This window comes from Zea mays, chromosome 10 (genome assembly GCF_902167145.1).
Source record: "Zea mays cultivar B73 chromosome 10, Zm-B73-REFERENCE-NAM-5.0, whole genome shotgun sequence".
In the NCBI taxonomy this organism is placed as follows: Eukaryota; Viridiplantae; Streptophyta; class Magnoliopsida; order Poales; family Poaceae; genus Zea; species Zea mays.
The window spans coordinates 115,846,615-115,862,586 of NC_050105.1; the positions used below are offsets into that span (position 1 = coordinate 115,846,615).

Consider the following 15,972-nt stretch of genomic DNA (forward strand, 5'->3'; position numbering starts at 1 on the left):
GCCTTCGTCCTGGTCGTGCTTCATATCCATAATTCTGAATCCGAAAATACCTGTTCATATAATTCACTTGGAAAGCATTGTCAAATCATGTTTTTGAGGACCTTCGGAGGACGAAGGCCCCCAACACCCGGTGAGGCAGTAGCTGGGTGGCCGGTGTCTTTCAATCAACATTTCCCTTTTTATTAATTCATGTCAAAATATTGTAACTAGTTTTTCTCCCACATACTTTCTCCAAATGTGATGATTTTTTTCTAAAATTTTCTAAAATCCTGATATATCCATGTATTGCATTTATATTCGTTGTATTCCATTGTAAAAAAAATTTGAACAAGTCAAAGTGGAATTTTAAAAAAATTGCAACGTTGAAGCACATTTGGAACCTCAAAATGGGTTCAACCAAAAAAGTCATGAATACAAAGTTTGTACAAATAATCAAGATCTACATTCTTTATATAGATCAGTTTTTCATCCGATGAAGTGATGGTAACTTTGTTCTCAAATCTTACTCATCTCACTAGATGAGTAAGATTTGAGAACAAAGTTACCATCACTTCATCAGATCAAAAAATGACCTAAATAAAAAATGTAGATATTAGTAAGTGCAACAACTTCTGTGTTTTTGATTTTTTTCATTTGAACTTACTAAGTACCCAAATTTGTGCCTGAAGTTCGAATATTTTTAAATTCAAAAATCAAACTCTCGAAACAAAGTCAATTGAGAAAATGAGCAAAACCAAAATGGTATATCTTGATGAGTGTAACAACTTGTATTCTTAGTGTTTTTTTCATTTGAAATCATGTAGTACCCCAAAAATATGTTTCAATTCCAAATAGTACTAATTCTATCACTGACATACGACCCCTCCTGTCAGGACCCAAGATGGTCAGCTCTGGTTTCTCCCACCGACACATCTTGCCCACCGAGCCAGACGAAAATAGGACACTTCGGCCTCAACACGACTCACGCCCAAGATGACCAAAATTTCCCTCCTACCTTATCCTCTCGGCTGCTCACCACCGCAGACAAGTCCAGTCCTCTCCCTCCCCTCAACCTAGCGCCGCCACTCGCGCCCACCACGCCGCCGCACCGCCACTGGTGAACGGATCCGGCCATCCCGTACACTGGCCTTGGCCTCCTCCTCCCTCCCCTCAACCTAGCTCCACCACTCGCGCCCACCACACCATTGCACCGCCGCTGGTGAACGGATCCGTCCATACCATACACCAGCCATGTCCTCCTCCTCACTCCCCTCAACCTAGCTCCGCCACTCGCACCAACCACGCTGGCACACCCCATCGCCGGAGAACAATCCAGCCACTGGAGTCGAAGATCCATGGGCCGGACATCAACGAGCTAGCATCCCGGACCTCCACGGATACGCCTCCGCACAGGGAGTCCTGCTTAGCTCCGCAGATCCGTGCAGGCCGCGACGAAGGCTGCCTCACCGGCCACCACCAAGGCTGCCTTTCCGATAGATGTAGGCCCGCAGCCCCCGACCTCTTCTACTGGCATCAGGAATCTAGTATTGTACCATGTGGTTTACTGGTAGTGCATCTCGTTCTAGCATTTATATATGTGTTCTTTCTAGCGTGTTTGTAGTTTTGTCTTCTTTCTACCATTAACCAAAATACTGATGCGTTAGTTGTTTCTTCAACTCATGTACAGAAACTGGATTCAGTTTCTGCTCTTTCTACGTTTCTCTATAATAAGTAATAGAAGAAATGGAAAAAACCAAGTATGAGGTGGCAAGGGACGAGACTGTAAAGCATGTTCAACAAGTTTTTAATTCTTTGGGCATTCATGTCTTAGCACAGACTGTTAGAGATGTTATTTCACCAAAAAAGAAAGAGGGAAGAGGGAAGGCTATATATTCTGACAATGATTACGATCCATGCTCTGACATTGAAAACCAATCTGACACTGATGATGACTATGATGATGACCTCAATAATGAGGTCAATACTGAGGTGAGATGCATTGCTAACCAAATTCACATGGTCATGGCCTGCCTATTTCATACATATACTCCATTGTACCTAATAAAACATATATTTCTTTCATAATTACTCACCTACATTTTTCCTCTTGATAGGCGACACAGATGGTTCTAGGAACTCGCCCTCACCAAAAGAAGCAAAAGGCAGGAACAATGCCGGCTGCCAACCACCAGCCACCACGCACACCAGTCAGATTGACAAGGCAAAGTGCAGCCATGCCTTCGCCTGGAGGACGCCCGCCACCTAAGCCAAGACATCCCTTGCCTCCTAAGACCACTTCGAAAGCCACCCCTAAAAGAAATGCCATTTCCAGTAGTACCCAACAACAGGTCCAGGTCCAAAGGACTGGAGCTAGGTCCTATATAGCCCATCGTTACAGCCTGGTATGTATACTATGTCTTTTCTAAAACTAGCTTCAAAGATGGGAAATATGTAGCATAATAATTACTATGTGGTACTGAAATGTAAAGTTACCATGTGCTCCAATTACTTCTGAGATGAGCTAATAAGTCATGAAATGAATAAGTGCAATATCTCTTTGGTCTGAAGGACTTACATTTTGGAGTGTTATTGACTATTCATTTCATCAGATGTGAGGTTTATGCCAATAGGAAAGCTGTGATATGTCATGAAATGAATAAGTGCAATATCTCTTTGGTGTTGATTGAGTAGCTAATTCTGAGATTGGCCATCTGATTTCTGAGATGAGCTCCCATGTTCATAATATTTGCGCTGTGCTAAATGAGGTATAATCAATAGGTGCTTATGCTCCAATTCTTTTATGGTGACCATCTAAAATAGAAAACAGCAGGACAATTGCTATGTCATCAAACATGATCATCATCAGTACTAGGGTTTCTTTAGGCCATGTTATTAGTCTTGACCTGTCTAGGCAGCATTGATGCATGTTCATGTGTTCTTTTTCTTAAACTGTCAGTCATTATTTGACTATGTTGTATTGTTGTTGGCATGTACCAATATTTCATGGCAAATCTTATATCCCAAGTTTTTTATATGCCATAGAGGACTAAGTACAACAACATGGAGCCGGATGCTGTTGATTTCTTTGGGGAATGTATGAATAGTCCCCAAAATGGTCGTACTCCGCTTGCAAATGAGATATATGTAAGTTACATGTACTACACTCAAGTAAATGCCTGGTTCAACACTTTTGTATGGCCTTGTTACTAAGTACATTCATTTTATAGGAGCAAATGGTTGCAGAGAAGGAAAGAGAGCTAGAAGAAGGAGAAGCACAAAAGTCACCCTCCAAGATTGTTGCTGATAGTCTCAGCCAGATCAGCCGCTCATCCACCTTCCTTCCAAACATTGGTGTCCCTACAATGTCCAAGACTGGTCGGTCCACATCGCTAGCTGCACAAGCACACATGCAAGCTCAGTTTGAGGAAAAACTCCAAGCTGAAAGAGAGGAAGCTGCTAGGAAGCAGGAAGAGTTGCAAGCACAACTACAAGCTCAACAGGCTGCACTTGAAGAAAACCAAAGTTTGCTGCGCCAGACCCAAGAGGAAGTGAAGGGGATGCATACCAAGTTTGAAGAGACCAATGCACTTGTACGAGCTATCCTGAAACTTCAGAAAGATTAAGGTAGGGATGCATACCAAGTCTGAGGATGATGCCTTTGCTTAAGGTTTTTCTACCTTGCTAGAACATATCTGTGGTTAGAACTTTATCAGAACTACGTGCAATCTGTTTGAATGCTTCAAACCTTTGTGGTGGAACCTTTGTTGTTTGAACCTCTGTTGTGGAAGAACTAGTGTGCTGGAATTGTGTATGACTTGTGATGAGATTGTTGTGTATGATGGCTTTTCTATGTATTATGATTCTGTGAGCTATCATGAGAGCTCAGTGTGTCGTCACTGTATGTTCACTGTATGTGGGAGCCATATTAAACTAAACAAAACCAAGCTGTCACATTATCCACAGACTAATATATGGCGGTCCTGCATCGTAAAAAAATGCGCAAAACTGTGACAGATAACACCGCCATAAGTGACGATCCCAACATTAGGTGACACATTGACTAGAAAAAATGTGACAGATAACACCGTCATATATAGCAACATTATGTGACGGTACTCTGAACAGTCGTCACAAGGTACATAATGTGACGGTCGTTATATGACGACCCTTATGACACAACATTTTCGTCATAAGATGCTTTTTATGACCAATTTTGTACTAAACATGACACTTTACTTTTGTCATACCAAACCATTTTTTAGTAGTGACTCTTCTTTCTTCTCTTTTGTCGCTTTGAATGCGACGGGTTGCACCTCGGGTGTGGAGGTGCCACCTTGCTCCAAGTCGACGATGTGTTTGGAGCCTTTGATCATCAACTCAAAGCTCACAAACTTCCCAATTACCTCCTCAGGAGATATTAGCTTATATCTAGGATCACCACATATTAATTGAACTTGAGTAGGATTACGAAATATGAGGGATCTAAGAATAACCTTGACCATTTCATGGTCATCCCATTTTGTGCTCCCGTGGTTGCGCACTTGATTGACCAAGGTCTTGAGCCGGTTGCACATAGCTTGTGGTTTCTCTCCTTGGTTGAGGGCGAATCGACCGAGCTCCCCTTCGATCGTCTCCCGCTTAGTGATCTTATTGGTCACCTCATCCCCTTCGTGCGCAGTCTTTAGTACATCCCAAATCTCTTTGGCACTTTTTAGCCCTTGCACCTTATTATACTCCTCTAGACACAAGGAGGCGAGGAGTATAGTAGTGGCTTAAGAGTTAAAGTGCCGGATTTGGGCGACTTCATCCGAGTCATAGCCCTCGTCCCCTATGGTAGGTATGAGAGCACCTAGAGGGGGGGTGAATAGGTGATCCTATAAAACTTGAAAACTTAAGCCACAAAAACTTGGTTAAGCGTTAGCACAGTAAATGCCAAGTGGCTAGAGAGGAGTCTCAACAAAACACAATAACCACAAAGAGTTCAACACAGAGATGACACAGTGGTTTATCCCGTGGTTCGGCCAAGTACAACACTTGCCTACTCCACGTTGTGGCGTCCCAACGGACGAGAGTTGCACTCAACTCCTCTCAAGTGATCCAATGATCAACTTGAATACCACGGTGTTTTGCTTTTCTTTTCTTATCCCGTTCGCGAGGAATCTCCACAACTTGGAGCCTCTCGCCCTTACACTTTTGATGTTCACAAAGAATCACGGAGTAAGGGAGGGATGAGCAACGCACACACCTCAAAAATCAAAGCAATAACACGCACACAAGTCGCAACAAGAGCTCGCAACACAACCCAATGAGTTTACAACTCAACTAGAGCTCTAGATGCTATCACAAAGAAACAAATGCGTGGAATCGAAGTCTCGGTGCTTAGGATTGCTTTGAGTATGCTTGGTGTTCTCCTCCATGCGCTTAGGGGTCCCTTTTATAGCCCCAAGGCAGCTAGGAGCCGTTGAGAGCAATCTGGGAAGGCAATTCTTGCCTTCAGTCGTCTGGCGCACCGGACAGTCCGGTGCACACCGGACACTGTCCGGTGCCCGATTTCTTTCCTTAAACGGCGCAGCCGACCGTTGGCAGCCAGAGAGCCATTGGCGCACCGGACATGTCCGGTGCACACCGGACAGTCTGGTGCCCCCTTCTAGCCGTTGGCTCGGCCACGTGTCCCGCGCAGATCGCGCGGCCGACCGTTGGCCCGGCCGACCGTTGGCTCACCGGACAGTCCGGTGCACACCGGACAGTCCGGTGAATTATAGCCGTACGTCGCCGGTGAAATTCCCGAGAGCAGCTAGTTCGCTTGGACCAGCCTGGCGCACCGGACACTGTCCGGTGCACCACCGGACACTGTCCGGTGCACCACCGGACAGTCCGGTGCTCCCAGACTGAGCAGATTCTTGGCTGCTCGAGCCAAGACATTTCCAATTGGATTTTTCCTGTTTCCAGCACTTAGACACAATACATTAGTCCATAAAACAATGTACTAAGTCTGAGAAACATACCTTAATCCTTGGTTTGTACTTTGTCCACCATTTTACATTTAAGCACTTGTTTAGACACTAAATCACCAAAATACTTAGAAATGGCCCAAGGGCACATTTCCCTTTCAATCTCCCCCTTTTTGGTGATTTATGCCAACACAATATAAAGAAAGTGGAACAAATACAAACTTACTTCAAATAAGAACTCAAATTGTTTTGATTCAAATTTGACATATATGGAATATTCTATGCCACCACTTGGTTTGTTTTTGCAAATCAAACTCAAATTCCTATCTCTAAGTCAAATCCACTTGTAGAGACATAAAGAGAGGTTTTCCAAAGAAATTTGATCAAGAATTTCAAAAACTCCCCCTTTTTCCCATAATCAACACTTCTCCCCACAAGAGGCCAACTTTTGACATAAGAGACAATAAAAGAGTTTTGACACCCAAAAGCTCTAATCTACTATTTTCAAAATTTCTCAAGTGGTAGCTGATCCATCTATTGCTTTGGCCTTTATTTTCTCCCCCTTTGGCATCAAGCACCAAAACGGGATCAATCTTGGCCCTTGAACCCCATTGCCTCACCAAAATCTTCAATAAGAATACAAAGGCAATAAGAGTACATGAGATGAACTTGGAATAAGTTACCCTCTCATCGGAGTGCAGTGGAAGTCTTTCATGGTCCAAGTCCACCTTTTCCCTTTCAATCCTTCTTTGAGACTAAAGCATCAAACTCAAGCACATGGTTAGTCTCAAAGGGTCAAGTTGTAACACATCTCCCCCTAAATATGTGCATCACTTTGCAAAAAGGACTTGTGAGGTCCGGGGAGTGTTTGTACAACTTGAGCACCATAAGTAAGCAATGAAATGCATAAGGAACATGATCAAAGGCATAAATACATGTATGCTATAAATCAATCCAGGTTCCGCGAATCTAAGACATTTAGCTCACTACGCAACCTGCAAAAGGTCTTCTCATCTAGAGGCTTGGTAAAGATATCGGCTAGCTGGTTCTCGGTGCTAACATGGAACACTTCGATATCCCCCTTTTGCTGGTGGTCTCTCAAAAAGTGATGCCGGATGTCTATGTGCTTTGTGCGGCTGTGCTCAACAGGATTTTCCGCCATGCGGATAGCACTCTCATTATCACATAGGAGTGGGACTTTGCTCAGATTGTAGCCAAAGTCCCTGAGAGTTTGCCTCATCCAAAGTAGTTGCGCGCAACACTGTCCTGCGGCAACATACTCGGCCTCAGCGGTGGATAGGGCAACGGAGGTTTGTTTCTTAGAATTCCATGACACCAGGGACCTTCCTAAGAATTGGCACGTCCCCGATGTACTCTTCCTATCGACCTTACATCCAGCATAGTCGGAATCTGAATAACCAATTAAGTCAAAGGTAGACCCCTTTGGATACCAGATCCCGAAGCAAGGCGTAGCAACTAAATATCTAAGAATTCGCTTCACCGCCACTAAGTGACACTCCTTAGGATCGGATTGAAATCTAGCACACATGCATACGCTAAGCATAATATCCGGTCTACTAGCACATAAGTAAAATAATGACCCTATCATTGACCGGTATGCCTTTTGATTAACGGACTTACCTCCTTTGTTGAGGTCGGTGTGTCCGTCGGTTCCCATCGGAGTCTTTGCGGGTTTGGCATCCTTCATCCCAAACCGCTTCAGCAAGTCTTGCGTGTACTTCGTTTGAGAGATGAAGGTGTCGTCCTTGAGTTGCTTCACTTGAAACCCAAGGAATTAGTTCAACTCGCCCATCATTGACATCTTGAATTTCTGCGTCATAACCCTGCTAAAGTCTTCACAAGACTTTTTATTAGTAGAACCAAATATTATGTCATCGACATATATTTGGCACACAAAAAGATCACCATCACAAGTCTTAGTGAAAAGAGTTGGATCGGCTTTCCCAACCTTGAAAGCATTAGCAATTAAAAAGTCTCTAAGGCATTCATACCATGCTCTTGGGGCTTGCTTAAGTCCATAGAGCGCCTTAGAGAGCTTACACACGTGGTCAGGGTACCGTTCATCCTCAAAGCCAGGGGGTTGCTCTACATACACCTCCTCCTTGATTGGCCCGTTGAGGAAAGCGCTCTTCACATCCATTTGGAACAACCTGAAAGAATGGTGAGCGGCATATGCTAGCAGGATACGAATGGACTCTAGCCTAGCCACAGGAGCAAACGTCTCCTCAAAGTCCAAACCTGCGACTTGGGCATAACCTTTTGCCACAAGTCGAGCCTTGTTCCTCGTCACCACCCAGTGCTCGTCCTGTTTGTTACGGAACACCCACTTGGTTCCCACAACATTTTGCTTAGGACGAGGCACCAGCGTCCAAACTTCATTCCTTTTGAAGTTGTTGAGCTCCTCTTGCATGGCCAACACCCAGTCCGGATCTAGCAAGGCCTCTTCTACCCTGAAAGGCTCAATAGAAGAGACAAAGGAGCAATGCTCACAAAAATTAACTAATCGAGATCGAGTAGTTACTCCCTTGCTAATATCACCCAAAATTTGTTCGACGGGATGATCCCTTTGAATCATCGCTCGAACTTGGGTTGGAGGTGCCGGTTGCGCTTCTTCCTCCATCACATAATCATCTTGTGCTCCCCCTTGATCATACGCCTCCTGTTGATGAACCTGTTCATCGTCTTGAGTTGGGGAATGCACCATAGTTGAGGAAGAAGGTTGATCTCGCTCATTTTGTTCCTGTGGCCGCACCTCTCCAATCGCCATGGTGCGTATTGCGGCCGTTGGAACGTCTTCTTCATCTACATCATCAAGATCAACAACTTGCTCTCTTGGAGAGCCATTAGTCTCATCAAATACAACGTCGCTAGAGACTTCAACCAAACCCGATGATTTGTTGAAGACTCTATACGCCTTTGTATTTGAGTCATAACCTAACAAAAACCCTTCTACGGCTTTGGGAGCAAACTTAGAATTTCTACCCTTCTTCACTAGAATGTAGCATTTACTCCCAAATACACGAAAGTACGATACATTGGGTTTGTTACCGGTTAGTAGTTCATACGACGTCTTCTTGAGGAGGCGATGAAGGTAGACCCTGTTGATGGCGTGGCAAGCCGTGTTCACGGCTTCCGACCAAAAACACTCGGGGGTCTTGAACTCTCCAAGCATCGTCCTTGCCATATCGATGAGCGTCCTGTTCTTCCTCTCTACCACACCATTTTGTTGTGGTGTGTAGGGAGCGGAGAACTCGTGCTTGATTCCTTCCTCCTCAAGGAATTCCTCCACTTGAAGGTTCTTGAACTCGGACCCGTTGTCGCTCCTTATCTTCTTCACCTTGAGCTCAAACTCATTTTGAGCTCTCTTTAGGAAGCGCTTGAGGGTCCCTTGGGTTTCAGACTTATCCTGCAAAAAGAACACCCAAGTGAAGCGGGAATAGTCATCCACAATAACTAAACCATACTTACTTCCCCCTATGCTTAGATAGGCGACAGGTCCGAAGAGGTCCATATGTAGCAGCTCCAGGGGCCTTGATGTGGTCATCACATTCTTGCTGTGATGTGCTCCTCCCACCTGTTTACCTGCTTGACATGCTGCACAAGGTCTATCTTTTTCGAATTGCACGTTAGTCAAACCTATCACGTGTTCTCCCTTTAGAAGCTTGTGAAGGTTCTTCATCCCCACATGTGTTAAGCGGCGATGCCACAGCCAGCCCATGCTAGTCTTAGCAATTAAGCATGCATCTAGACCGGCCTCCTCTTTTGCAAAATCAACTAAATAAAGTTTGTCGTCTAGTACACCCTTAAAAGCTAGTGAACCATCACATCTTCTAAAGACAGACACATCTACATTTGTAAATAAACAATTATATCCCATATTACATAATTGACTGACAGATAGTAAATTATATCCAAGAGACTCAACTAAAAACACATTAGAAATAGAGTGCTCATTTGAGATTGCAATTTTACCTAACCCTTTTACCTTGCCTTGGTTCCCATCACCGAATATTATTGAATCTTGGGAATCCTTGTTTTTAACGTAGGAGGTGAACATCTTCTTCTCCCCCGTCATATGGTTTGTGCATCCGCTGTCGATAATCCAGCTTGAACCCCCGGATGCATAAACCTGCAAGGCAAATTTAGGCTTGGGTCTTAGGTACTCAACTCTTGTTGGGTCCTACAAGGTTAGTCACAATTTCCTTAGGGACCCAAATGCAAGCTTTATCACCCTTGCATTTTGCCCCTAATTTCCTAGCAACTATCTTCCTATCCTTTCTACAAATAGCAAAGGAAGCATTTAAGGCATGATAAATTGTAGAGGGACCATTCATAACTTTTCTAGGAACATGAACAATATTCTTCCTAGGCACATGATGAATATTTTTCCTAGGCATATCTCTACCATGCATATAGGAAGAACTGGAAGCATACATAGCATAAGAGTCATAGGCATGTGAATCAAAAGTATTACAACTCCTATGAGACTGTCTTCTATCATTGTAGATAAAAGCATGGTTCTTTTTAGTACTACTTGCCATAGGGGCCTTCCCTTTCTCCTTGGCGGAGATGGGAACCTTATGGCTTGTTAAGTTCTTGGCTTCCCTCTTGAAGCCAAGCCCATCTTTAATTGAGGGATGTCTACCAATCGTGTAGGCATCCCTAGCAAATTTTAGTTTATCAAAATCACTTTTGCTAGTCTTAAGTTGGGCATTAAGACTAGCCATTTCATCATTTAACTTTGCAATAGAAGCTATGTGTTCACTACAAGCATCAATATCAAAGTCTTTACATCTATTGCAAATAACAACATTTTCTACACAAGTTGTTGATTTACTAGCTATTTCTATCTTAGCATTCAAATCATCATTAATGCTCCTTAAGCTAGAAATCGTCTCATGGCAAGAAGATAATTCACAAGAAAGCATTTCATTTCTCTTAACTTCTAAAGCATGAGATTTTTGTGCTTCTACAAATTTGTCATGTTCTTCATACAACAAATCTTCTTGTTTTTCTAAAAGCCTATTCTTATCATTCAAGGCATCAATTAATTCATTAATTTTATCTACCTTGGTTCTATCTAGGCCCTTAAATAAACATGAATAATCTATTTCATCCTCATCACTAGATTCTTCCTCACTTGAAGAAGCATAAGTAGAGTTTCGACTACATACCTTCTTCTCCCTTGCCATAAGGCATGTGTGACGCTCGTTGGGGAAGAGGGATGACTTGTTGAAGGCGGTGGCGGCGAGTCCTTCATTGTCGGAGTCGGAGGAGGAGCAATCCGAGTCCCACTCCTTTCCTAGATGTGCCTCGCCCTTGGCCTTCTTGTAATTTTTCTTCTTTTCCCTCTTGCTCCCTTGATCCTGATCACTATCATTATCGGGACAGTTAGTAATAAAATGACCAAGCTTACCACATTTGAAGCATGAGCGCTTCCCTTTTGTCTTGGTCTTGCTTGGCTGCCCCTTGCGACCTTTTAGCGCCGTCTTGAATCTCTTGATGATGAGAGCCATCTCTTCATCATTAAGTCCGGCCGCCTCAATTTGTGCCACCTTGCTAGGTAGCGTCTCCTTGCTTCTTGTTGCCTTGAGAGCAAGAGGTTGAGGCTCATTGATTGGACCATTCAATGCGTCATCAACGTATCTTGCTTCCTTGATCATCATTCGCCCGCTCACGAACTTTCCAAGTATCTCCTCGGGCGTCATCTTGGTGTACCTAGGATTCTCACGAATATTGTTTACAAGATGAGGATCAAGGACAGTAAAAGACCTTAGCATTAGGCGGACGACGTCGTGGTCCGTCCATCGCGTGCTTCCGTAGCTTCTTATCTTGTTGACAAGGGTCTTGAGCCGGTTGTACGTTTGGGTTGGCTCTTCTCCCCTTATCATAGCGAATCTCCCGAGTTCGCCCTCCACCAACTCCATCTTGGTGAGCATTGTGACGTCATTCCCCTCATGAGAGATCTTGAGGGTGTCCCAAATTTGCTTGGCGTTATCCAAGCCGCTCACTTTGTGGTATTCATCCCTGCACAATGAAGCTAGAAGAACAGTAGTAGCTTGTGCATTTTTATGAATTTGCTCATTAATGAACATGGGACTATCCGTACTATCAAAGTGCATTCCACTCTCTACAATCTCCCATATGCTAGGATGGAGAGAGAACAAGTGACTACGCATTTTGTGACTCCAAAATCCGTAGTCCTCTCCATCAAAATGAGGAGGTTTACCAAGTGGAATAGATAATAAGTGAGCATTTGTACTTTGAGGAATACGAGAGTAATCAAAAGAAAAGTTCGAATTGACCGTTTTCTTTTTCTCGTAGTCGTCGTTGTCCTTTTGGGAAGAAGAAGATTCGTCGCTGTTGTAGTAGACGATCTCCTTGATGCGCCTTGTCTTCTTCTTCTTCCCGTCCTTGCGCTTGTGGCTCGAGCCCGAGTCGGTAGGCTTGTCATCCTTCGGCTCGTTGAAGATAGACTCCTTCTCGTTGTTGTTGATCACCATCCCCTTTCCCTTAGGATCCATCTCTTCGGGTGATTAGTCCCTTCTTGAAGAGAACGGCTCCGATACCAATTGAGAGCACCTAGAGGGGGGGGGGGGGGGTGAATAGGTGATCCTGTAAAACTTGAAAACTTAAGCCACAAAAACTTGGTTAAGCGTTAGCACAGTAAATGCCAAGTGGCTAGAGAGGAGTCTCAACAAAACACAATAACCACAAAGAGTTCAACACAGAGATGACACAGTGGTTTATCCCGTGGTTCGGCCAAGTACAACACTTGCCTACTCCACGTTGTGGCGTCCCAACGGACGAGAGTTGCACTCAACTCCTCTCAAGTGATCCAATGATCAACTTGAATACCACGGTGTTTTGCTTTTCTTTTCTTATCCCGTTCGCGAGGAATCTCCACAACTTGGAGCCTCTCGCCCTTACACTTTTGATGTTCACAAAGAATCACGGAGTAAGGGAGGGATGAGCAACGCACACAACTCAAAAATCAAAGCAATAACACGCACACAAGTCGCAACAAGAGCTCGCAACACAACCCAATGAGTTTACAACTCAACTAGAGCTCTAGATGCTATCACAAAGAAACAAATGCGTGGAATCGAAGTCTCGGTGCTTAGGATTGCTTTGAGTATGCTTGGTGTTCTCCTCCATGCGCCTAGGGGTCCCTTTTATAGCCCCAAGGCAGCTAGGAGCCGTTGAGAGCAATTTGGGAAGGCAATTCTTGCCTTCAGTCGTCTGGCGCACCGGACAGTCCGGTGCACACCGGACACTGTCCGGTGCCTGATTTCTTTCCTTAAACGGCGCAGCCGACCGTTGGTAGCCAGAGAGCCGTTGGCGTACCGGACATGTCCGATGCACACCGGACAGTCCGGTGCCCCCTTCTAGTCGTTGGCTCGGCCACGTGTCCCGCGCAGATCGCGCGGCCGACCGTTGGCCCGGCCGACCGTTGGCTCACCGGACAGTCCGGTGCGCACCGGATAGTCCGGTGAATTATAGCCGTACGTCGCCGGTGAAATTCCCGAGAGCAGCCAGTTCGCTTGGACCAGCCTGGCGCACCGGACACTGTCCGGTGCACCACCGGACAGTCCGGTGCTCCCAGACTGAGCAGATTCTTGGCTGCTCGAGCCAAGACATTTCCAATTGGATTTTTCCTGTTTCCAGCACTTAGACACAATACATTAGTCCATAAAACAATGTACTAAGTCTGAGAAACATACCTTAATCCTTGGTTTGTACTTTGTCCACCATTTTACATTTAAGCACTTGTTTAGACACTAAATCACCAAAATACTTAGAAATGGCCCAAGGGCACATTTCCCTTTCAAGGTACCTGCGCTCGAAACTCAACAATGCCCCATATGCTTGCGTGGAGTGAGGTTAGGTGATGCCTCATTTTGTCTCTCCACATACAATAATCCTCACCATCAAAGAATGGTGGTTTGCCTAATGGAACGGAAAGTAAAGGAGCGCGTTTAGAAATGCGGGGATAGCATAGGGGGATCTTACTAAACTTCTTGCGCTCTTGGCGCTTAGAAGTGACGGACGCGGCGTCGGAGCCGGATGTGGAGGGCGACGAAGAATCTGTCTCGTAGTAGAGCACTTTCTTCATCTTCTTCTTGTCGCCAATCTGATGCGACTTAACGCGGGGAGGTGATTCCTCCCTTCCTTTGGCGGAGCCTTCTCGTGGCTTGTGGCCTTATCACCGGTTTCCATCTCCCTCTTGGCGGATCCTCCCGACATCACTTCGAGTGGTTAGACTCTAAATGAAGTACCGAGCTCTGATACCAATTGAAAGTCGCCTAGAGGGAGGGTGGATAGGTGGAAACTGAAATTTACAACTTTAAACACACTACAAGTCGGGGTTAGCGTTAGAACAAATGTCAAGTCTGGGAGAGAGCGGAAAAACAAATCAACCAAGAACTAAAGAGGATGGACACAGTGATTTGTTTTACCGAGGTTCGGTTCTAAAGAACCTAGTCCCCGTTGAGGTGGTCACAAAGACCGGGTCTCTTTCAACCCTTTCCCTCTCTCAAATGGTCACTTAGACCGAGTGAGCTTTCTTCCTTGATTTCCCGGGTCACTTAGACCCCGTAAGGACCACTACACGATTGGTGTCTCTTGCTTCGCTTACAAGGCTTTGAGAATAAGAATGAGAGAAAGAAGAAAGTCAACCAAGCAAGAAGAGCAACAAAGAAACACAAGGACGATCCTCTCACAAGTCCTAAAGCACTAGAATTGAATTGGGGACTTTGATTGGATCGGTGGTTTTGATTTGTGTCTTAGAGTGTTGTACTTTGCTCTTTTATTGAATGAGGAGTGCTGAATGCTTGGATAGTTGGAGTGGAGGTGGTTGAGGGGTATTTATAGCCCTCAACCACCAAACAACCGTTGGGGAGGGGCTGCTGTTGATGGGCGCACCGGACAGGTATTGTTCACTGTCCGATGCATTTCTGACGGCTGCTCTGACTTCTGCGCGCACTGTCCGTGCACTGTAGCGTTCGCATGTGTCCGCTGCAGTCGACCGTTGCGCTGGTAGCCGTTGCTCTGCTGGTGCACCGGACAGTCCGGTGGTACACCAGACAGTCCGGTGAATTATAGAAGAGCACGGCCTGAGAAACCCGAAGGTGGCGAGTTTGGAGTTGTACGATCCTGGTGCACAAGACACTGTCCGGTGGCACACCGGACAGTCCTGTGCGCCAGACCAGGGCACTTTGGGTTTCTTTGCTCCTTTGCTTTTGAACCCTAACTTTGATCTTTTATTGGTTTGCGTTGAACCTTTATGCACCTGTAGAATATACAATCTAGAGTAAACTAGTTAGTCCAATTATTTGTGTTGGGCATTCAACCACCAAAATTATTTATAGGAAAATGTTAAACCCTATTTCCCTTTCATATAGCACATAGGCCAGAATATCATGCTTCCAGACAACACGAATTTTGAGCACCTAATAGAACAGTGAATACAGCTGTCGGCATTTCGACCCCGGGAGGTCTCTGGACCGACGAGTAAATTTGTCGCTGCGTGTCCCAGCCCGGATGGGTTGGCGCAAGATGGAACACAAGGGGGAAACGCGGCTCGTGTTATCTCGCACCAGGGGCGTGTGCTCGTAGTAGGGGTTACAAGCGCTCGCGAGAGAGAGAGAGTGAGCCTGTTCGTTAGCTCGTTCTCCCGCGCGACCTTCCGCATGAAGGCCCTGGACCTCCCTTTTATAGATGCAAGGAGAGGGTCCAGATGTACAATGGGGGGTGTAGCTAGGCGCTAACGTGTCTGGTAGGAAAGTGCCTGAGCCCTGTGTACATGCCAACGTGGCTGTCGGAGAAGTGCTTGAGCCCTGCGTAGGCGATAACGTGGCCGTCGGAGAAGTGCCTAAGCCCTGTAGAAGCACAGCTGTCGGTGCTGCTGGGATCCTGCTGACGTCTCCTTGCTTCCGTAGGGTGTTGAGAGCCACTGTTGTCATGGACGCACGCGGGGAGCCATCATTGCCTATTTTCGGGACGAGCCAGATGGGACGCC

At 45.4% G+C, this 15,972-nt stretch overlaps 2 protein-coding genes across 2 annotated transcripts in view; one reads left to right on the top strand and one right to left on the bottom strand.

The window, feature by feature from the left end:
- Positions 1–2,117: 2,117 nt before the first annotated feature.
- LOC103641613 (uncharacterized) lies at positions 2,118–3,558 on the top strand. The gene is made up of 4 exons (XM_020545900.2): positions 2,118–2,381; positions 3,022–3,123; positions 3,207–3,341; positions 3,409–3,558. The coding sequence occupies exons 1-4, from the start codon at positions 2,151–2,153 to the stop codon at positions 3,529–3,531; spliced, it is 591 nt and encodes a 196-aa protein (XP_020401489.2). The 5' UTR covers positions 2,118–2,150; the 3' UTR covers positions 3,532–3,558.
- A 374-nt stretch (positions 3,559–3,932) lies between these two features.
- LOC111590271 (DAR GTPase 2, mitochondrial-like) overlaps positions 3,933–15,972 on the bottom strand; it is a 28,082-nt gene continuing 16,042 nt past the window's right edge. The window contains exon 6 of the mRNA XM_023301186.1: positions 3,933–3,959. Within this exon, the coding sequence (XP_023156954.1) occupies positions 3,933–3,959 (27 nt within the window). The remainder of the gene's footprint in view (positions 3,960–15,972) is intronic.